This window comes from Canis lupus, chromosome 36 (assembly GCF_011100685.1).
Source record: "Canis lupus familiaris isolate Mischka breed German Shepherd chromosome 36, alternate assembly UU_Cfam_GSD_1.0, whole genome shotgun sequence".
Lineage (NCBI taxonomy): Eukaryota > Metazoa > Chordata > Mammalia > Carnivora > Canidae > Canis > Canis lupus.
This window is the reverse complement of record NC_049257.1, coordinates 11,654,091-11,677,944: the sequence shown is the minus strand read 5'-3', so window position 1 is coordinate 11,677,944 and position 23,854 is coordinate 11,654,091. Positions and strand designations below refer to the sequence as shown.

General features: G+C 36.3%; 1 protein-coding gene and 1 long non-coding RNA gene across 5 annotated transcripts in view; one reads left to right on the top strand and one right to left on the bottom strand.

The window, feature by feature from the left end:
* The window catches only part of SCN9A (sodium voltage-gated channel alpha subunit 9), a 159,829-nt gene that overhangs the window by 70,306 nt on the left and 65,669 nt on the right, over positions 1-23,854 (top strand). For 2 of the 4 annotated variants that reach the window (XM_038584713.1, XM_038584716.1), the window contains 10 exons: positions 188-316; positions 2,004-2,095; positions 3,123-3,332; positions 9,030-9,093; positions 10,497-10,638; positions 12,221-12,427; positions 14,232-14,519; positions 16,626-16,997; positions 19,665-19,794; positions 21,140-21,378. In XM_038584713.1, the coding sequence (XP_038440641.1) occupies positions 188-316; positions 2,004-2,095; positions 3,123-3,332; positions 9,030-9,093; positions 10,497-10,638; positions 12,221-12,427; positions 14,232-14,519; positions 16,626-16,997; positions 19,665-19,794; positions 21,140-21,378 (1,873 nt within the window). Of the gene's footprint in view, positions 1-187; positions 317-2,003; positions 2,096-3,122; positions 3,333-9,029; positions 9,094-10,496; positions 10,639-12,220; positions 12,428-14,231; positions 14,520-16,625; positions 16,998-19,664; positions 19,795-21,139; positions 21,379-23,854 lie in introns of those variants that run through there. The other 2 variants (XM_038584714.1, XM_038584715.1) reach the window with 2 other exon arrangements.
* LOC119867818 lies at positions 8,860-16,950 on the bottom strand. Its single transcript, XR_005384652.1, has 4 exons — positions 16,418-16,950; positions 14,205-14,334; positions 11,414-11,520; positions 8,860-9,853 (listed from the first exon to the last, which is right to left on the bottom strand). It is a non-coding gene; the product is annotated as an uncharacterized LOC119867818 (long non-coding RNA).

Sequence of the window (23,854 nt, the reverse complement as noted above, 5' to 3'; positions counted from 1 at the left end):
ATGTAGACATTTAAAAATTTTCTGGAAATACCTTTACTGTAGTTTTTTCTAATAGAGTGAATCCAGGGATTTCCCCAATAGCCACACTCCAATAGATGCCTTTCTCTGGTTGATCAGAAAAAATAAAAGATTTACATGGTGTTGTATTCTCCTTATATTTAATATTCCATTGGATTCTTGTGTCTAGGTACACTTTTACTGGAATATATACTTTTGAGTCACTTGTCAAAATCCTTGCAAGAGGCTTCTGTGTAGGAGAATTCACTTTCCTTCGTGACCCATGGAACTGGCTCGATTTTGTCGTCATTGTTTTTGCGTAAGTACATTCAGTTTTTGAAATGGCAAACTTAGGAGAATCAGTATTTCAGTAAGAACAAGTCCTTGGGGTCTGACTTTTCCTGCATGTAAAGTTGTATTTAAAGAATACTGTGTGAAAGCTAGTCATTGATAAGCAAATACTAATTTTTGAGAAAGAGCATTTCCCATTGAAAAGTATATGACATCCTTAAGACTGATCATCTCCTCCATTCTCAGCAATTGGATGGATAGTCTATGCAGTGCAAGTGAGATTACACTTTTTTCCGTGTCTTATTTAAAAACTAATAAAACCTGTAAGAATCACAGAAAAAGCTCAGGCCTTTAATTATAAAGTACATTTCTCTTTTTATTAACCTATACTATTCAAGAGCTAATTAAATATATTAAGATATAGAAAAGTAAATCTTTTTATAAGGGCTGTCACTGCATATAATCCTAACATCAGTGAATCATATATGCAGCCACAGCTTATTTTTGAGAAAAATATTACATTAAAATATAATTTTAATTAATTCATACTGCTGTTATTTTCCCAAATATATTTGCCAGTAATATTCCATTGTTTTTTAAAATCTCCAACCTAGATACAATATTTTTCTCATCTATCTAATTTTAAAAGTAATACATGTCCATCGGAGGAATTTAGACAATAGAGAAGGGTCTTAAGATTTCTAGTTTCCCATTCCCTCACCCCCACCTCCACCTCCTTGTCCATCAGGCTTGCTTCTTTCATGGTCACATGACTACTGCAGTTGTACCTACCACCTGCTGGTAAGACAATACTGTGTCAAAGAAGGCTGTCTCTTCTCAGGGGTCTCATTTTAAGTTGAGATATAATTTATATGACGTAAAATTAACCCCTTTAAAAGTATAAAATTTTTTTATACTTTTTTTTTTGTAGTGTTTTTTTTTTTTAGTATTTTCACAAAGTGTTTTTTTTTTTTTAGTATTTTCACAAAGTTATGCAACCGTCACTAATCTCTGATTCCAGAATATTTCCGTCATCCCCAAAATAAGTCAATTACATTCCCTTCTTCCCCTAATGCTTGGAAACCACTCATCTGTTTTTGAATCTATGCATTTGCCTATTCTAGGCATTTCATATGAATGGAATCACACAGTATGTGACCTTTTGTGTGTTTTGCTTCTTTTCATTAGCATACAGTTTTCAAAGTTTGCTGTTGACATTTTATAGGATATTAAGTATCTACATTACCATAATGTGGAGGCATAATAACTAAAGCATTTGATTGTTTTTTTTATAAAGATTTTATTTATTTATTCATAGAGATGCTGAGAGAGAGAGAGAGGCAGAGACACAGGCAGAGGGAGAAGCAGGCTCCATGCAGAGAGCCTGACGTGGGACTCCATCCAGGGTCTCCAGGATCACGCCCTGGGCTGCAGGCAGTGCTAAACCACTGAGCCACTAGGGCTGCCCCATTTGATTGTTTATGTAGGGATTTTAGTGCATGAAACCATTTTAATAATCTGTATTTTGCTCACATAAAAGGGGTCAAATCAAATCTAATTAATTTAAATTAGTTGTGATGGGGGAAAAAGAAGGCTTGCAGAAACTATCCATTTAAATATGAATTTCCCAAATATAGGTAATACCTTGACTAAAGGCACAGGTAAGTATCATAGACTCTATCTAAATTCTGAATAACTCTGATTTAATTCTACAGGTATTTAACAGAATTTGTAAACCTAGGCAATGTTTCAGCTCTTCGAACTTTCAGAGTCTTGAGAGCTTTGAAAACTATTTCTGTAATTCCAGGTAAGGAGTGATTGGTGTGAAGCATTAGGCCACTCATAACTCCAACTATTTGGGAGTTGTTCTTTGTTTGTGTGTGTGTGTGTTGTCACTGTGTTGTGTGTGAACTCCCTATTACAGATATGTGACAGAGTTCGTGGACTTGGGCAATGTCTCAGCGCTGAGAACATTCAGAGTTCTCCGAGCACTGAAAACAATTTCAGTCATTCCAGGTGAGAGTGGGGTTAAACACCGGGGCTGACTTTGATCTTTTGGAGGAAAGACAAGAATGATTTTCTCTTACATATTTTAATTGAATTTGATTTTTTGTGGTTTTCACAATCATTATTAAAAGTCAGCCTTTGCGTTTAATCAATTGCATGGGTCTTAGAGGATGAAGATGGCCATTTGGCTCACATCTCAACTTGAAATTTTCCTTCCTGTGTAACCGATCATTTTGCATTTTGCTTAGCCAGGAACAAAAATTTCAATTTGTTTTGATTGCTTTTCATACAGTTAGAAAAATAGATTTAAAAAAATATCAGCATGAGGGTATTGCATGATGTACTGTGTCTTTTAGCTTTTCACAACAAACCATTTCTCAACTGAAAATTGGTTAAGTTGTCACTATACGCTGCAGTTCAGCCTCTTTTAATGTCTTTATAGAGAGATGGTTTGTTTGACAAGCATTTACTAAATTAGCACTTTTAAAAATAATATTTACAAGTGAATATGGATATGATTTGAGCAAACAAATTATTCGTTTTGATAGTCTGGCTACTCATTGGAAATGTTTTATATTTTTTTATCATTTGCTGTAATATATAGAAACAAAAAATATATAAAACAGCAAATCCACCCTGTTGAGGAGTAGTCTTTTTTGAACTAGGTTACTCAAGGTCATTGATTTGATATAATGCATGCATTTTTAGGAAAGCTTGTGTTTTGTTTTTATTTCTCATTCAGAGGCTTTATTTCATTATGAACTTCTTTTTTTTATTTTTATTTTTATTTTTATTTTTTATTTTTTATTTTTTTTGCCCGTGTTCAGGCCTGAAGACCATTGTGGGAGCTCTGATCCAGTCTGTGAAGAAGCTCTCTGATGTCATGATCTTGACTGTGTTCTGTCTGAGTGTGTTTGCGCTAATTGGGCTACAGCTCTTCATGGGCAACCTGAAGCATAAATGTCTGCGGGATCCACTGGACGATAATGAAACATTAACAAGCTTATTGGATACCCTTGAAGAAGAAGACTATAAAAGTAAGAATGTCCCTTTAGTTGATGTTAAAATGAGATTGTTCTCTTTTAGCAATGAAATGTTGCTTTCTTTAATTTTTTCAAAATTACTCAAATATATAGAAAGTTACCACAGTGTGAATTTGGATCATGTTATATGTTCATAAATTTCCCTGTTTCTAAGCTTTGTAGCAGTTTTGGTATTGGACATATGATAGAACTACATAATTCTTAATCTCTTCTATAAGATAAAAATAAATAAATTTGCTCTAGAGAAATAAATTTATGTGTTTTATGTACTACAGTTGTATTGTGTAATTCATACTTTGGTTTATAGGGTAATCTATTTGTTATATGATAATATAATTATATTTTTACACTTGTGTTATAACATATGTAGTTGTATGAATCCCAGTATGACAATATTATTAATTATCACATATTAAAATGTCTACTTGATAGTATTTCTGAAGGTTTATATAAAGCAGAATGGTTCACTCAGCTTTATCAGCACTATCCCTATAATCAATGTAGTTTCACAGCTCTAAGGGCTTCTCCTGAGTCTAGCCAATAGCGTTATATCAAAGTTTAATTCATCAGAACTAGTCTGTAGGAAACATATGAGTTTATCTGTGCACACAATCTCAAGTCTGCTTAATTCACAAGTATATTTTAGAATATCTTACAGAGAGCCTAAACTGCGTTTTTTCTGAACAATTGTCCCCTACCGCAGTTTCTCTTGCCAGAGCTATTGATAAATTTGGGTGAGAATGAGATCAAACAAGATTGTGCTTTCTGTCTAACACCTGCAGTGTGTCTGTATGATGTTATCCACATGAACCCATGAACCTTAACAGATAATTAGATCCAGAATGGGGGAGAGGAAATCAAGAAACTTCCAAGTGTATATGCCTTTGACAGAATGTGATCAAGGAATAAAGATCTGAATTGGATTATGAAGAGTATACATCATTTTTTTACTTTACTAAATATGTACTCTCCCACTCACTAGGGAAGATAAAAGCAAATGAAACCTAGCTAGTATAGTAGGAGACTGTAAATAAAGAAAACAGAAAAAAATATGGAAGCCTAAAATGAGAAAAGTGAAGGTTTTCAAGTAAAATATTTAATGTGTAATTTCTTTACTATCAGTGTTTGATGAGGAATTTAGCATGCTTTCCCTTCCATTTTATTTTGACTTATTTTTCCAGTTTCTGATTTTTAATGATATAATCTTTCATTTTATTTTCAGTTTACAAAGAATTGTAACTTAATTTATAGAACATAAAAGTAATATACCTTATGGGTAATTGTTGATATTTACAATTAACAAGTGTTACAATTATAACACTTACTTAAATTTAACCTTTTTCTTTTTTACTAGGATTATTACCAGTTATTTTATTTTGATTATGTGTAAAAGTTAAGGTTGGGCCAAGCTAGTATGATAGACTTAGAGAAATACTTTGAAGTTGAGGAAATCATAAAAAAATAACCATAATGATTACCTATTGGATTCTACATTGGACAAGGAAAGAAGCGAACCCAAGAGTTAGTTGATAGATATGAGAAAGTGATGCAGTACATGAATTGGAACCCTTGAAGAAATTAAAGTATTACAGTGGTAAAGGCAGCCCCACAGAGAAAGGCTGAATATATTTTGAAAGTGTTTTCTGGTGCCTGCAGCAAAGCCTTTTTTGGAGGTGTTTTTAAAATTTATTATCAAATAAATGAGCCTACTGTCTAACATCATGTCTCAAAATACACAATTTATAGATTTCCTTTGACACCAAGCATTGTCAACATTGATACTCATCAAACTTCCTTCTTGCTACCACAGGTGAAGGAAAGATTCATGTGCACAGCTGATAGCTAAAATTCCAGTAGCTATTGTACACTAATATGGTGTGGTTCTGTTGGGATGAAGAAAGATAGTCTCTTATTCCAATTTTCTGAGTGTTTTGACATTTAAAAGGTCCTGGAAAAACCACAGTATTGGTCTGTACCACACCCAGGGCTTTTCCTGTCTTCATCTGTAAGTGCTTTCCATGTGGGGACTCCATAGAACGCAGTCTCCCAGAATGCAGTGTGTCACCTGCAGGTGTTTGGCCTGTACCTTATCTCCTGCACCAGTGTTCTCAGAGTTGACTTATTATTGCCTCTTGATTGAAGAATAAACTCCAAAAGCCCAAGTCATATGTAGTTGCTAAAGGTCACCAGTCATGTCTTACCATTCTGTACCATTGGCTTTGAAATTAATTGAAAATTTCCTCAGAATCTGCACTTGATCTCCGTTCCAGATTTTTAGTGTGTGGATTTTGCAATTTTCTATTGCCTTTTATCCTTATATGTCTTTTACTGTGAGGTTGGGGCTTATCTATTACTATCCACAACCTTTGTTGTTGTACTGAATTACAATTTTTTTTAAGATTTTATTTATTTATTCATGAGAGACAGAGAGAGAGGCAGAGACACAGGCAGAGGGAGAAGCAGGCTCCATGCAGAAGCCTGACGTGGGACTTGATCCCAGGTCTCCAGGATCACACCCTGGGCCAAAGGCAGGCGCTAAACCGCTGAGCCACCCAGGGATCTCTTCTATAAGATAAAAATAAATAAATTTTTTATTTATATAAACGGCTTTATATAATTCACATACCATAAAATCCTCCCTTTTGAAGTACACAATTCAGTGTTTTTATAGTATATCCACAGTATATTCACATTGTACAAACATCACTAATTTTAGAATAACTTCACCTCCCTCAAAAGAAATCCTGTACTCATAGGCAGTCACTATCCATTCCCTCCACCCCACCATCCCCTGACAACCACTAATCATTCTGTCTCTAGATGGATTTACCTATTCTGAATATTTTACATAAGTAAAATTATACAACACGTGGTCTTTGTGTCTGGCTTCTCTCACTGAGATTGTTTTCAAGGTTCATCCATGCAGCAGTTGATTCACTTTTTATTGCTAAATAATATTCCATTGTATGTATATACTACATTTTGTTTATTCATTCATTAACTAATGAACATCTGAGTTGTTTCCACTTTGGGGCTATTGTGAATAATGCTACTATGAACATTCATGTGTAAGTTTTACTGTGGACGTATGTTTTTATTTCTCTTTGCATTACATTTTTCCTTTACACATTAACCTTAAATCCTCTTGGGGCTAATTATTCTAACCATTTAATGTCTGCTTATTTAGGGGTGAATTCAGAGTGTTCTATAAGACCAGAGTGAACTACTGCCATTGCTTTAGCTTTCATCATTCTTGTACCGACTTGAGTCTGGTCACCCTACCATGTGCTAGCACAGGCAGCTCAAGAACCCCGTTCTTGTAAGGCAACTCCTCAAGCACCGGTAAACGTGAGCCAGCGTTCCTTTAAAGGATAATTCTAAAGCAGTCCTTCCATAATAATAATATCTTGGAGGCTTATGCACAAAAAGTTGCATCTTAACCTCCTCCCTCCTTATTCTATCATGCCCACCCTACCTGAGGTACAGGAGTTCTTTTTCAAAAAAGTTGTTCATGTACATTCCCAGCTAAATTGTCACCTCAAATGAAGAGGCTTTATTGTTTTATTTGTGTCCTCTAAGATTTTTATCTTCCGTGGAAGACAAAATGATGTGTAATTCAGTCAATTAATCTTACCTGGATTGTTTAATAGTTTAATAATGATAGCTGCTGCTCTCTGAGCAGCTGTGTAGAACGTGTGCATCACTGTATTAAGTGCTTTCCATGCAATATCCTATTTATGCTCTACAATATCTCTACAAAGCAGACATTCTTATGCACATTTTACACATGTAGTGGCAGTGGCTAACCATTAAAGTGGTAAGATCATTCACCTACATAGGAAGGGGTAGGAGCAACATTCAAGTCCAACTATATCTGACTTCAAAGTCTTTCTTCCACTATTACTTCAAAAGCCTCCTAATAGGGATCCCTGGGTGGCGCAGCGGTTTAGCGCCTGTCTTTGGCCCAGGGCGCGATCCTGGAGACCCGGGATCAAATCCCACATCGGGCTCCCGGTGCATGGAGCCTGCTTCTCCCTCTGCCTGTGTCTCTGCCCCTCTCTCTCTCTCTGTGACTATCATAAATAAGTAAAAATTTAAAAAAAAGAGCCTCCTAATAATTACATCTTTATTCCTTCAATTTGAGCCAAATAGGAAGATGGGCCCTTACTAAAAAGAGTGGCATATTTTAGTTTTTTATACATTTACTGTGCATTGTTGGATCAGCTCTGTGTTTTAGGAATAAGCCTTAATAGTGCATGGAGAAAGAGATTATAAGATCCCTTAATGCCTGATAATGGATACAAAGAGTGCCACGTGAGAAATTGTGCATTTAGCTCACTGCCACAGCCTCAATATCTGGAACTTAATAAGTCCTACATAAATAGTGATTGGTGAATAAACAAGAGAATTTCAGGAGACAAGTTGCATTGTTCCATTTATGTATGATACTGCCTTGCTGGCTCCACCTCTTCTAGAATGCTTTGGGGCTCAGTTGGGGGCTCCCTTCCTTCTCTTTTCTCCCCTTCCCTTTCTGAGCTACACTTTCTCTTTGGGTTAACTCAAGTCCCACGGCTTCAAAAACTATCTACTTGATGATCATATTCTTGTGTCCTCTCCATCCCCCGCCCGACTCTATCAACGAGTCCTGTCTACTCTGTTCTCATCCCTTTCTCTTCATGCACACAGCTATTCTCTGAATTTTAGCCATGTTGCCTCTCACTGTAGTCACTTAAGTCATTTCCCTGCTTCCACACTTGCTCTCTTATAGTCTACAGTCCACAAAACAACCAGAGGGATATTTTAAAATGTGATTATTATCTCCCATCTCTACCTCCCACTTCTATTACTTCTAATCATACTTAAAATCCAAACATCTTTTCATAACTCACCAAGACTTCCATCATTTGACCCCTGCTTACCTCTGCCACCATAGTTCTCTCCACTCACTGCACCATAGCCAAGCTGGCCATCTTGCTCTTTCTTCCACACACCAATTTCACTTTTGCCTCAGGGCCTTTGCACCTGCTCGTCACCCTGCAAGAATACCTCTTCCCAGGGTGTTTGGATGGCAGCTTCTTTGTAGCATTTAGGCCCCAGTTTAAATGTCATATCTTTAGAAAGGCCTTCCCTGACCTTTTCTCTTTTTTTTTTTCCTAAAGATTTTATTTAAATATTCATGAGAGACACACAGAGAGAGGCAGAGATATAGGCAGAGGGAGAAGCAGGCTCCATGCAGGGAGCCTGATGTGGGACTCAATCCCGGGACTCCGGGATCACGCCCCAAGCCGAAGGCAGATGCTCAGCCGCTGAGCCACCCAGGCATCCCTTCATTGTCTTATTTTCTTTAGGACATTTATTGCTTTCTGAAAATACCTTGTATATTTCTTTATTTACCTGTCCTTCTCCATCCCCAATTTCCACCCTTCCTTACACATAAAGAAAGATCCATAAAACTAATGATCTTGTTTATCATGCTTTTATTATTATATTCACTGCCTGGCCCATAAGAGGTTATCAATAAATCTTTGAAGGAGAATATACAAGAATATGATAAATAAATGATTGTACATTGCTTGAGACTGGGCCTGAATGTGTGTGTGAATATGCCTATACTAATTAATTTATCATCAATTTGTCACTCTTAAAGCTTGCACTCTCTAATGTTATATTGTTGAATTTCTTCCTAAACAGAATATTTTTATTACTTAGAGGGATCTAAGGATGCTCTCCTTTGTGGTTTGAGCACAGATTCAGGGTAAGTAATATTTGTTTTTAGTCAAAGGCTACAAAAAAAAGGAAAAGCATATCCAATCAGTTTTTTTTTTTAAGTAAGAACCTCTGATTTTTATATTGTTTTCATATATATCATGGCATTATTCTGTCCCACAGTGAGTCCCAACTTTAAAAATTTATGGTTAGTGCATACTTCTTTTTTTTTAAAGGGTTTTTATTTCTTCATTCATGAAAGACACATAGAGAGGCAGAGACACAGGCAGAGGGAGAAGCAGGCTCCCTGCAGAAAGCCCAATGTGGGACTCGATCCCAGGAATCTGGGTCACGCCCTGAACCAAAGGCAGACGCTTAACCACTGAGCCACCCAGGCGTCCCTGTTAGTGCCTACTTCTGAAAGCAAAACTTGGAGGTAGTGCTTGAATTCAAACAAGATACAAGTCATATGAATCTTAAGAAAATGAAGCTGGAAAACTCCACCAAAAGTTGCCTGGATAGTTTCAAGTCTTTCTTTTTCTGGAAAGAAGAGTTACAGAATCAACTTTTTCTTCCATTCCCAAATTCTATTTCCAATCAAGAATGACTCATAGGTGAATGAATGCAGTGACAATTTGGCACCCTAAACAAAAGGAACCCATGGATTTCGGTAAAGATATTTTAAGAATCTCCCATATATGCAAAATGCCCATCTTGTAGTTTCTCCTATACATCACCTTATTTCTGCTGGATTGCCTTTGTTCTTGTTCTCCCCCGACCAGATATTTCTTCACCAGGCTCTGTGTACCCTGGGAACGTTATAGTAAAAAGATAGAGATGCTGCCCTCAGAGACAGTTCAGAACACTGTTCAGAGCATCATGGGTATCAATCCACCAATTTTAGAAAAATACCATAAAGCTGCAAATCTTTATGAACTTATATAATTGCTCTATTTGGGCTATTTTTTAATTCTTACTCCAAGAATAATTTGGGGGAACCCAGTTTTGGTGGAAGCCTATATATCAGTATTTATGATGCAAGAACTATTATTTGACATCAGCAGAAGTTTCCAAGTTTTGATGATGATACTAATAGCAGGTACCATTTATTAAATGCTTTCTATGTTCAGGAGCTAGGCTAAGTAATTTGCATACATTATTTTTTTTTAACTTAACAGCAGTCTTAACTATTTGAAGTAGGTGTTATCCTCTTCTCACAGAAAGAATGAACTGCATCTTGAAGAATTTCAGTAATTTGACAAAGTCACCAACTAGTAAATAATAGGGTTGGGCTTCAAACCCAGTTCTTCTTGATTCCAGATAATGTGTTCTTAACCATTATTAAGTATTGTCCCTCTAGGAAAGGAACCTTGACTATCTAACTGTTTTGTAGTACTCTTTAACACACATCCTGGAAACAGTCTAACTTGTGATATTCTTTTTCATATGTAGTCAGTGTCCAGAAGGGTACAAGTGTGTGAAAGCTGGGAGAAACCCTGATTATGGCTACACGAGCTTTGACACTTTCAGTTGGGCCTTCTTGGCCTTGTTTCGGCTAATGACCCAGGATTACTGGGAAAACCTTTACCAACAGGTGAGTGGCAAGAGAAACATTCATTGCAATTTTGAATGCGATGAATGCAAAAATCTGGTGAATGTTCCTTCTCAGACTTTATATGAGATATTTATTCAATTTTGAAAGGACAAAACCCTATTGTCTTATCAGTAAAATTAGACATGTTTTACTTCCAGCTTTATGAGATTAGAAAATTCTTAAAATCATATATTATCTTCATATCTTTTTTGGCTTATTTGATCTCTAGTTCACTTTCCCCCTTTCTGAATATAGCATCCCATGGGTCCTGAGTAAATAGCAGGAAATACACTGTCATGGTCTTTTGTTGCTCTCCTGTACACACTGTTTTCTGCACATGCTGACTCAATTGCTCATTCCCCTAGACCTACATGGCATTTGAATATTCCTCAGTTTATCCGTGGCTTGTGCTTTCATTGTTCATTCCCATGGCCATCGCTCTCCAGCTTAAATGTGAACTTTTTTTGTCCTAGAGGCTGCATCTTTTCACTTACATATTCTCAGCACTCAACCCCAAGAGGAAGGAGAAGAGAATGGCCATTCTGTATTATAAATAAAAATGAATCACTTTTTCAGAATTGCCAGATTTTTCCTTTGGCCTGTCTTATGTCTACTTAATTTCTGATAATATTATAAATGAATATAAAAATTATATAAATAAGTTATATACTTTAGAGGAAAAAGGGAATACAACAACTTTATATAAAAAGATGCTCACTTTTACTCAGAATTAAAGAAATGCAAATTAAAAGTAGAGTAACATCAAATTTTTTACCTGTTAGAATGATGGAGCTCAAAAGAGGCGTTGTCTGGCTGAGATGTGGGGAGGCAGACTTTCTCATGTGTTGCTGGGAACCACTGCAGAGTGCAACATGGGAACCTCTATGAAAATTAAAATGAGTATGCCCCTTAATCTAACAATTCCACAATTAAGAATTTATCAAAGAAAAGAAACTGTAACATTAATAACTGATAGAAAAGGAAATGAGGGAGCATCAGAGATAGGAGAGATTTTTCATGTACTATCTTTTTAGGCCGTTTGATTTTTTTTTTTTTTTTTACCATAGACTGCATTCAAAAATTTCTAATGCATGTTAATGGAAAGTAAATATAACAGTAGATGAGCAGATAAGATCATTCAATGGGGCTTCCTGCTTTGTGTGAACATAATACATCATCATTCATACTTCCTGCTAAAGATAAAATTTTATCAATAAGAAAGGAACTATATATATTATCTGGTCCTCTAATTTGAAAATGAGCATAGCAGAGGGTTTCTGAGTAATTTTCAGACTGCAGATAAAGAAAAATTGCAAGATTCTTAGTCTTAAAAATTGTAAAGAATCATACCTGATTTTAATACAAGTTTAATGGATTGCTACTATATCTTTTATGCTGAAAAAGTATGTATTTTCACACTCATTATTTTCCATGGAGATATAATTTTATTCCTTTATACTTTTGATAACATGGGTTTGTCCAGACCTGCCTCACTTTTTCCAGGCCTAATATGCCATTGAAGTTGAAATAATTTACCAGGAATCTTTGTGTCACTAAAATAATGATTTCCATTTTTCCCTAGACACTGCGTGCTGCTGGGAAAACCTACATGATCTTTTTTGTTGTGGTGATTTTTCTGGGCTCCTTCTATCTAATCAACTTGATCCTTGCTGTGGTTGCCATGGCCTATGAAGAACAGAATCAGGCAAACATTGAAGAAGCAAGGCAAAAGGAGTTAGAATTTCAACAGATGTTAGATCGTCTTAAAAAAGAACAAGAAGAAGCTGAGGTATTTTATTTCATTTAAAATTCTTCCTAGGAGTCGAAGTCCAAAGGGGGATAGCAGAGGCTCTGTGGCCTTTCTAGGGAAGTTTTCCTTACTGTATTTATAAATATAAATAGAATTTTCTTTCTGATGTGGTCAAAGGAACCAATTCTTGATTGAGTTAGAATTGGCATCTGTCCCATTGTACCTTTCCCTATCATCAGCTCACTCCAGCACAGAGAATGTTCCAAGCCATTCCTCCTAACCTTGTTATCCATGAGGCCTCAGTATGTATACATTATGCACAGTCCCAAAACAGATAGGATGTGTAACAATTGCATACAAAAGTTTAGGGAAAATTATTTAAATATTTAAGTTAACGGATACTCTATGGGGTAGAAAGCAAAATATGCATTGATTTTTGTTAATGTGGCAAGAACTTTTAAGGTAAAAAACATGAGATGTTAAGAAAGTCTATACTGATGGTTATGGATGCCTTAGGTTAAGGCACAAATTCCAGAGGATTCTTCCTCACATTCCTCTCCAAAGGGGCGCTTCAGGGGAGAAGTTGGGAAGGTTTGTACCTTGAGAACACACATTTAAATATTCTGCAAGAGTTTAAAAATTATTTGATGGTTCAACCTAAGTTAAATATCTTCAAAGTACCTAACTTATTAGGTGTAAGGTAGTAATCTGTAATGCAGAGAACTTGAATGCAGAAAGATGTCCAGTGCAGTATTGTAACATTAAAAATCAGAAAGCAGGGGATCCCTGGGTGGCGCAGTGGTTCGGCGCCTGCCTTTGGCCCAGGGCGCAATCCTGGAGACCGGGATCGAATCCCATGTCGGGCTCCCGGTGCATGGAGCCTGCTTCTCCCTCTGCCTGTGTCTCTGCCTCTCTCTCTCTCCTCTCTGTGCATTCTCATGAATAAATAAATAAAATCTTTAAAAAAAAAATAAATAAATAAAAAATAAATAAATAAATAAAAATCAGAAAGCATTTAAATTTTTAAAAATTAGTAGAATTATGATATTTTTGTCTCTTGGAGTATTATTCAGCCATAAAATTAGGTGTTTTAAGAATATTATGACAGTGAAATGTGTTAATATAATCACATATTAAATAAGAAGATACAAAATTGAGTATAATATACAAACAATTTAAAAATTATATATAAAGATTGGAAGACATATTAACAGCAGTTATTTCCAGGATATAAGATTTTGAGTGATTTTTATTTTTTATTCACAATGCCCTTATTTTCCAAATTTTTACAAGGATTATTTTAATAATAAAGCTTAATTTTTTTTATAAAGCGTTGACACTAGGCCATCCCAAGAATCTTTTAGGAAACCCTTAGAAGTCTCTCATTTTTTTGAGATGATTTTATAATAATTCATTTTCATTTTCAGACTATTCAGTCTTCATTAAACTGAGTGCCTGACTCTATTGATAATAGTGAGTTAATTACCTGAATAACACGTATTCAGGTTTATGTTTATGTGAGTTTATGTGAGTTTTATGTTCCAAAATTAACTACTAAAACTTTCACATAAACTATTTTTAATTGTTTTACTATAAATACAGTAATAATGTATAATAGTTTAATTCCAAAGTGAAATGGGGCCTTATTACAATACAAGAGAAGCAATAAATATATGCTCTGTAAGTTCTCTGGTCATAGTGCAAAGAAAACGGCATTACTCTTGTACAAGGGACGTGATTATATGCATAGTGCAATTATATTCCTCGCAGAGAGCTGCCCTAGCATAGGGTTCCCCAGACTTTGGAAATGACTTACTGTATGTGTGGCCTCTTGGTCCAACAGGCGATTGCAATAGCAGCAGCTGAATACACAAGTATTGGGAGAAGCAGAATGATGGGCTTCTCTGAGAGTTCCTCTGAAACATCCAAACTGAGTTCTAAAAGTGCTAAAGAAAGAAGAAACAGAAGAAAGAAAAGGAATCAAAAGAAGCTCTCCAGTGGGGAAGAAAAAGGAGACAATGAGAAGTTGTCCAAATCGGAGTCAGAGGAGAGCATCAGGAGACAAAGTTTCCATCTTGGTGTTGAAGGTCATAGACGAGCACGTGAGAAGAGGCTGTCTACCCCTAACCAGGTACTCTTGCAGCTATCAAATGCATTTCACCAGGGGTAGGATTACAGAGCAAATGGTTCATTTTTAAGTACAGGATCTCATGAGAGGAAAGTGAGCAACTTCATCGGTGTTTTTAGGCAAAAAACATTGGACATTTAATAAAAGCACATAGATGTCCATAGTTTTCCATGGAAGTTTGACCCATTTTTGAAGGAGCTTATAGTTTCAGCATTGTCAAATGATCTTCTCTGATAAACAAATTTTCAAAACAAAGTATTCATGAGAACTGTTGTAGAAATGAAAAAAAAAATCATTCACACTATATATTAACTCCTACATTTTTATCTAGTCTGTATTTTATAAGGCCTCACTGGTTAAAAACTAAACTTGACTAGTTTCTCCACTTTTCTTCACTGTAAGTCATGGGACCACTGAGTAGCCGTCACCAAGGCTGGAAAGTTTGAAGACATCTTGACAACCTCCACCCACAAACTACTCAGTCACTAACATCAAGTTACACAGTTTATTGTTTCTGCTTGTGTAAAACTTCTCATTTTTTTCCCTCCTTCCTGGAAACCATATCTCAGGTTTCCCTGCCTACAGACCTCCAAGAGGAACAATTGCTTCTGGTCTCTTCACCCTTCCCTGTGTTCTATCACACAACCTTCCCAAATCATTTTTCTAAAACAAATCTGTCCCTTGGCTCAACTTTAAAAAACAAAACAAAGCCCAACTCTGTAGAATAATCACAGACCACAGAACAAGACTCACAACTTATTCATGTTGTGGACTGGCCTCAACTTCATTTCCTTCCTTTCTCTACGTTCATGTACCCTCAGTCCACCATGATCATTCACTCTTACCTACCCTCCCTGTACCTGTATTACTTAATACATATCGTGTTCGCTAAGTGGTGTAGAACCACTGGTGTCATAGCACTCATTCTTTTTGTTTTCCGAATCCTGGTGCAGAAGCACCCATTCTTCATTCACTAGCTCAGATGCCACTCATCCCACAGATTTATCTCTCCCCTCTCCACTTGTCCAGTCAGCTCTTTGATGCCCTGCTCAGAATTACTAACCTTCTCATTTATGTCTTCATTTAAAATTTCTACTGCTTAAGTGTTTAAGACACTGCCAGACAGACATACAAATAAAACATAGCGTCCCTGCCATAAAAGATTTTATTATTTAGCTGGAGAGACTGAACTTGAATACATGTGATATCAATAAAAGGAAATATGACAAGAACAATCCAAGCTAGTTTTAAGACAGAGACTTTGTTATGCTTACTTCCCATTATTCAGAGTGCCTGCCACTTTGTCCTGTCCATAGGAAGCACTAACATTTATTGAAATAGGTACTTCCAAAGAATAAACATTCAGTTTGGTTTATGGACACAGTTTGTCCTGGCCACGAGTCAAATAAATGTGACTTACCCCTCTTTGTTGTTGGGCAATCTCTCTCAAGTTCTAGTGTTTTATGACTTCGTAAACTCATGGATATTTAAAGGTCTTTCTCAACGTACCTTGACTGAGTTTCCAATATGTAAAGTGGAGTTGCAAGCAATGGAAGGCAAAGAAGCATACAGTGTGGTCTTTGGCCTCAAGAAAGTGTCAGTTACTTAGAGAACTTAGGGATCAATGTATAGGGGCACCTGTGGCTCAGTTGGTTAAGCATCTGCCTTTGGCTCAGGTCGTGAGCCCAGGGTGCTAGGATCAAGCCCCACGTTGGGCTCCCTGCTCAGTGGGGAGCCTACTTCTTCCTCTCCCTCTGCCACTACCCCCAGCTCAGGCCTTCTCTCTCACACTCTGCTGTCTCTATCTCTCAAATAAGTCAATAAAATCTTAAAAAGAAAAAAGAAAAGAAGAACAGTAGAGGCCATGGTAGAAAATATCTGTATGGCAATGAATAATTTACCTGTTCCTAAAAGGATGAATTCATCCTATCTTTTCATCCCTTATTTGGAAGAATTTGTCTTGCTGCCGGATTTCTTTGTTTTTAACTATGTTCCTTTTAAACCAGAGTGGAGCCACCTGACCTCCACTCAGCCATGTCAGTAGCCAGTTCTGTGTGCTCTATTCTTGGTGCTTCAGCAGATAAGTGTCATCTCTTCTCTTTTCTGCAGTCACCACTCAGCATTCGAGGCTCCTTGTTTTCTGGAAGGCGCAGCAGCAGAACAAGTCTTTTTAGTTTCAAAGGTCGAGGGAAAGATATCGGCTCTGAGACTGAATTTGCCGACGATGAGCATAGCATTTTCGGAGACAGTGAAAGCAGGAGGGGCTCACTGTTTGTGCCCCACAGACCTCGGGAGCGGCGCAGCAGTAACATCAGCCAAGCCAGTAGGTCCCCCCCGGTGCTGCCGGTGAATGGGAAGATGCACAGTGCCGTGGACTGCAATGGTGTGGTCTCCCTGGTTGATGGACCCTCAGCTCTCATGCTCCCCAATGGACAGCTTCTGCCAGAGGTGATAATAGATAAGGCAACTTCTGATGACAGCGTAAGGACGTTTTGAATAGCTCAGGCATGGCTCGGCCTTTATTCTTGCATCACTCAGTCTCTGCTAGTGGGACCTTCTCTGGTCCTGTGAATGGCTCTGCATTTTGCAATACCTCTACTCTAGAAACACACCGTTAACTCATTAACATAATTTGCATACTGTATGCTGTAGATGTCTAATGCAAAGATATTTGAAACTCCATTTTTTTAAAAAGGAATTTATCTATTGATATTATACTTGGATATTATAAACCATCCCTGTACAAAACAATGTATAAAAGACATACATGCAAATGTATCAACACAGGAAATGCATTGATCATGCTGATCTTATCAGTTGATAATAGGTCTCATTTTTGTAAGGAAGTTTTGATTATTTGCCACCTACTGATACCTTGTTCAAGATACTGTTTATACCTTGTGCAAGGAATATTGAGTTTTAAAAATAGTAGTAATAATAGCAAATGTGTGTTCAATATTCACAATGGCCCTATAAAGTGGTATATATGATTCCTGTTTTAGGAAGGGGGAAACAAAGACACAGAGAAGTAAAGCAGCTTGCTCAAGTTCATTCAGCTAATATATATAGTAGTCCTGAAATTCAAACAAAGACCCTCTGTTTCAGAGCTTGTGCTTTTAACCCACCACACTTTTGCTGTCTCTCCAATGTGTGGTAGACTTCTTAACTCAGAAATAATTTAGAATAGCTATGCTTTTTCCCCATACATAAGTGAAAATTACTGTTTTCATTTAAAAAAAACTTATTTTGTCTGGAGTCTATGAATAAAAAACTAATATACTGCATACACTAATACGAATATACATGCATAAAAGCAAAAACAAAACAACTAGTCCAAAGAAACAATTTCAAGAGTTTAGAAGTAATTGGTTAGCAAAAGAGTCTGATTAGGCTTAAAAGAGATCTTTCTGGTTTCTGGAGTTTCCAGGTCTCTTTAGACCTCTTTAGACCACTCACTATGTTACATTGCATTACTAAATATCAGCAGGAGTTTCGACTAGCCTAACAAGCTTTGAACCCATGCTGCTTATTCATATATTTATATTTTCAGATGATATAGTATTTTTCTTGAGAATAAAGTTCCATCAAAGTCATGGCCACAAACATATTTCAGTTGGAATGAACGCATGTGCTTTTAGGTAACGTGTGACCTCTATGCTTGCATGATACAGCTTTGGCCCTTCTGTCAAGATATTTTTCCTTATCAAATGAGCATGTTAAATTTCTATGGAACCAGATCTTTGCTGTGTTTTTCTTTTCAATGACATATTATCTGTGAAATATATAATTTATATCAAATTTTTGTGATATTTCATACCTTTAAATAAAATGTTTTAAGACCTTACTTTTACCATAGGAAAATCAGTGTTACCATAAATCCTGAAACAAAATATGAAACTGGATACTCTAAGATTCAACAGAAATGCAGTAAACGTAATAGTGTGGCAAAAATGTACAGATGAAAAAAATGCATGACAAATAATATAACCTTGACAACTAAAACATGTCTACATGAAAAAGGATTTGTTACTCTCATTTGACTGGTAGAAAAATTGCTGTTTCTGGGAAGTCAGTAAATCAGAGATTGTATCTGATCTCTATGAAAAGCCACCTGCAGATATGTATGTGTGCATGTCTGCACATACACATACAGACACATATGCAGATATTATGCCCATGTGTCCATGTTTTGAGATACACACATATATAACTATATCCAAACAACTATACAACATTAAAACTCTAGAACCATGTTTATATGCTCGTAAAGTGCATATAAATACATGCTACAACAAAGCAGATAGATATGTGATATACATATAGAGTTGTATAGTTGTTTGTGTGTATATATGTGTGTGAGTGGTGTGTGTATGTGTGTGTATTATTGGCCTGCACGGAACCAGGATACTGTTTTAACTTTGAATTGGTTGCCAAGATTTAAAAATAAGACATTTTCACACAAAAGTGAGTGTACCTGGTAAGATTGAGCTCATATTCCTGCATGGCAACAATGCTTTAGAGCAGAACAGTGGTCACCTCTTTTAGATGGAGCTTACATTCTCCATTTTGCTCTAGTTCCCACCAGTCCCCATTGTGCTTTTCAAATGGAGTCATTTATCATCATACTCAGAGCAAAATATGAGACAACCATTACAGTCACCACCATTAATGCTATTACCTCAACAAAGAATAATTACAGAAATTTATCAGAGAAAACTGAGGCTCTGCCCCTTTACTACGCATCACTGCAGTACATGTCTAGCTGTTTTCATGTAGGACTCTTACATGGTAAAACTATCTGAACAAATTAAAGACCCAGAAAAATAGATGATAAACATGATTGTAACAACAAAACAACTTGTTTTATTTTTTATTTTTCTAAGCATTAATTCTTTTAATCCTCAAAGTAAGAATATGAGGCAAGTACTATGATTATCTCCATTTTACCAATACTAGAACAGAGACAGGAGTTAAGTAACTCTCCAGTTATACATACCCATGAGTAGCAGAGCTATGATTCCAACCCAGCAACCTAGTCTCTACTTTTATTTAAGAACTACAACTACCTAAGCAAGATTTTATTCTACACCTATAATTTATTAGAATTCTATTCTTAGAACTTTAAGTAATCATCTTTTTTTCTTTCAGGGTACAACTAATCAAATACACAAGAAAAGACGTTCCAGTTCTTATCTCCTTTCCGAAGACATGTTGAATGATCCAAATCTGAGACAAAGAGCGATGAGTAGAGTAAGCATATTAACAAACACTGTAGAAGGTATGTAATAATACTCGCTTACTTACCCATACAGATTTTTATAAACAGAATTTAGATAAATCCTGCTCAGTCTTAAATAGGTATATGAAGTTCTTAGGGAGAATTCAAAGAATAAAAATTGATTATAAACAATAGTAAAGATAACCAATGGATACTAATGGAATGGTCTTTATGTGCTCGAAAAGTTGATAAAGTTTTCTGTGATTAAAGACATTGAGTGATAGGACTTCGCAAAGATAAATAGCTCAATGGTTATTAATGAAGAAATCTAGGCTAACCTAGGGCTGTGTGGTTCTCACTATATAGTCTTAGAAATTTAAACTAGTCTCTCTGAAATTATCATCTCTCTAATATGCAAGAAAATAATACATACTTCCAGATGTCTATAAATGGCTATCCCTGAGCATATTCAGTAAAATTATAAAATGATAATATGTGATCTAACATCTATCCAGATTATGATGAAAAGACATTAAGAAAGCAATTCAGAGAACATAATGGAAACAATAGTGGTTAGACCATGAGATGCATTGAGAAGAGAATTAAGGATGGCAACTTTTAAAATGTGCTGGCTCCCACCCTCACCCCCTACAACATGCCCCAGAGGTCCCACCTCGTCCATAGATTGCCACCTCATACCCAAAAATACCATGATGGCAAACAAAGTTTCCACCCACCTCTTAAACTTAATGGTAAGAAATGAAAGGGCTCACGGCATGACATATCTATTGAATGAGTCACTCCATAAGTTATTTCTAGTCTTTTGGTTCTGAGATCGTTTTCACCTGTGAAGGGATATATATTGGTGGAAAATATATACTTCTCCATTAAGAAAACATAGGTTCTCCTGTTTCCCATCGCATGTTAGGTATATGTTTCTCAGGGAGTTGCCTGTATCTGCTTTAAGTCATTAATTTCATTGCCTTCCCCTAACTTATACTTTCTCTAGTAAATGAACATTGGTAATATAAGATTTTCTATGTAATATGCTATGCTTTCTTTTTTTAAAGATTTTATTTATTTATTCATGAGAGACACAGAGAGAGAGAGAGAAAGAGAGAGAGGCAGAGACACAGGCAGAGGGAGAAGCAGGCTCCATGCAGGGAGCCCAATGTGGGACTCGATCCCAGGTCTCCAGGATCAGGCCCTGGGCTGAAGGCAGCACTAAACCACCGAGCCACGAGGGCTGCCCTATGCTAAGCTTTCATAGAAGAAGCACTGTTAAATTTGTAAATTTGTAAACAGAAAATTTGTTTCAGTGTTGGAGTAGTGCTGATTTGTACCTGGTTAGGAATAAAATAAATAAATGATTGGACTTACTGTTTTCTGCTGTTTTTTCCCCCAGAACTTGAAGAGTCCAGACAAAAATGTCCACCTTGGTGGTATAGATTTGCACACACATTCTTGATCTGGAATTGTTCTCCATATTGGATAAAATTCAAAAAGCTTGTCTATTTTATTGTCATGGATCCTTTTGTAGATCTTGCTATTACCATTTGCATAGTTTTAAACACATTGTTTATGGCTATGGAGCATCACCCAATGACTGATGAATTCAAAAATGTACTTACTGTGGGAAATTTGGTGAGTCTCTTAATGCATGTTATATACCCATAGTTCTCTGATTGTCATGACTGTCATTTCTTTATTTTTTACGTCATATGGATATGTAATTACATAATTATCCATATCCAGAATTCACAGTATGAATCATTGTACCGAGTCAATATCCAGAATTCACAGTATGAATCATTGTACCGAGTCAACTTTCTGGTGATACTATTTTAAGTGACTTTGCAGAGATTCAGAGGTCTGTAACAATACTATTTCCAAAGAGGGTCACTCACCATCTTGGGAGTTGATAGCATGTTTTTCTTTTCTGCTGGCATATCTCTTTGAAGTAACAGTCTGAAAATTTGATACTTTCTTATCCATTTTATAATTACATAGCAGCTGCCTTGTGAGTACATTCTCCACATATTTTCAGAAAGACTAGGGATGGTTTGTTTTGACATACAAGTGAAGTATCTGGGCCTTTCCCAAAGTCCTGGATTTGACTTCTGATTCTGCCTCTTACTGGTTGTATGACCTTTAACAAACGTGTTAATCTCTATAATCTTTAATTTTCTCATTTATAAAATATCATTTGTTAAATTAGAAAAATGATTCATTATTTATAATAATAACACTTCATTTATCATACTATTAAGAGGATTAAACACTTTCTAGTTAACATTGGTGTGGTATATCATAAGTCATTAACAAATTAAACCTATCATTACTGTTACTATTAATCATAATCATGCTGTAAATCAATTAGCAGAAGGAAGCCTTAAGAAGATGGATACCAAGAAACCAAAATGGGAGAACTGGACACAGAAGACACAGGGCACTATGCTTCAGGAAGATATAGGATCCTATTAGGAAAATGGGTGCCAGAGTGATCTCTTAAATGTGCAGGGCTGGTCACATTTTTACTTAATTAATGCCTTAAGGCAAATGATAAGTGCTAGTTTGTGAGAATCAGTGTGAAGCAGACAGAAGTTCTATTTCATGGCCAGAGGGTCCCAGTTTATGACTCTTCATAAATTGTGAATGATTCTGGATGTCTTTGTGAATGTCTGTCAGATCATTTTACTTTTGCCACAATCCCATACCAATTGATCTTTGAAGCCAAAGAGTTTGTTTCTGAGTCACACTTCTTTCCCATATATTTTTAGTTGAGTTATATGTACCACATGTGCTCTCTGAGGTAGCATTCTTCTTCCCTTCTGTTTCTCTTTGGAAAAAGACAGGACTAGATGGGTGATGGGTAGTAAGGAAGTCACTTGTGTTGAGCACTGGGTGTTGTATATAAGTGATGAATCACTGAATTCTATTCTAGAAGTCAATATTGCATTGTATGTTAAGTAGCAAAATTTTAATAAAAAAAGGACTGTCTTGTTTCTAATTGGTGGAGGCACAGATCATGAAAATCAGTACCTTCTTGCTGAGTTGACTATATCACTGTGAACCTCAAAAGAATTTATCCTGTTTCTTATCTCTTGCCACAACCCTAAGTGTGGGTACTTCCTGCTTGTCTTCTTGATGTTGCATTTTTTTTTAATTGACGCAGCACTTAAAGACTTCACCATTTCCCTTTGAGCCTTCTTGGGTCAGCTTCTTTGAGTCAAATCAAATCTGAATGATTCATAAACAAGTCCTTTACTGTTTTCTTTTTAAGTCAATCCTTTGATACCAGTGTCATGAATTAATGATGTTTTGTGATGCACTTTTGTGTCAAAGCTTTGGAAGTCTTACTTTAGTTCCCACTGTGTCAATTAAATACTTTTTCCTATTCTACTGATAAATCTTTAAAGAGTGAGTCAACATATTCTCTATTAACTTAGCAGTCGTCAGACCAGACAAAAAGACTGGCTCAAAATTTCAGTATCAATCTATACTTCCTTTTCATTTTCTTCCAGAATAACTTATTGACCCTCATAACTTTTTTTTTCCAAAAAGTGACTGTGTTAATTGTCATAGTTTTATTTATGTGGAATTTTTTTAAGATTTTTTTTTTTTATTTATGTGAGAGAGAATGAGAGAGAGAGAGAGCAGGAGCAGGAAGGGCAAAGGGAGAGGGAGAGAGAATCTCAGGTAGACTCTGCCCTGGGTGCAGAGCCCAATGGGAGGCTTGATCTCACAACCATGAGATCTGTGACCCTGAAATTATGACCTACACCGAAACCAAGAGTTGTACACTTAACCGACTATGCCACCCATGTACCCCTATTTATATGGAATTCTTATATGCTCTTCTAAAATACTGTCTAGGGACACCTGGGTGGTTCCGTGGTTGAGTGTCTGCCTTTGGCTCAGGGCATGATCCCGGGACCCCGGGATTGAGTCCTGCATTGGATTACCCACAGGGAACCTGCTTCTCTGTCTGCCTATGTCTCTGCCTCTCTCTGTGTGTCTCTCATAAAGAAATAAAAAATTTAAAAAATCTTTAAAAAAATAAAATGCTGTCTAAAGATGATGAGAGCAGACAGGAGTTAGAGCTTTTTAACTCTGTAAT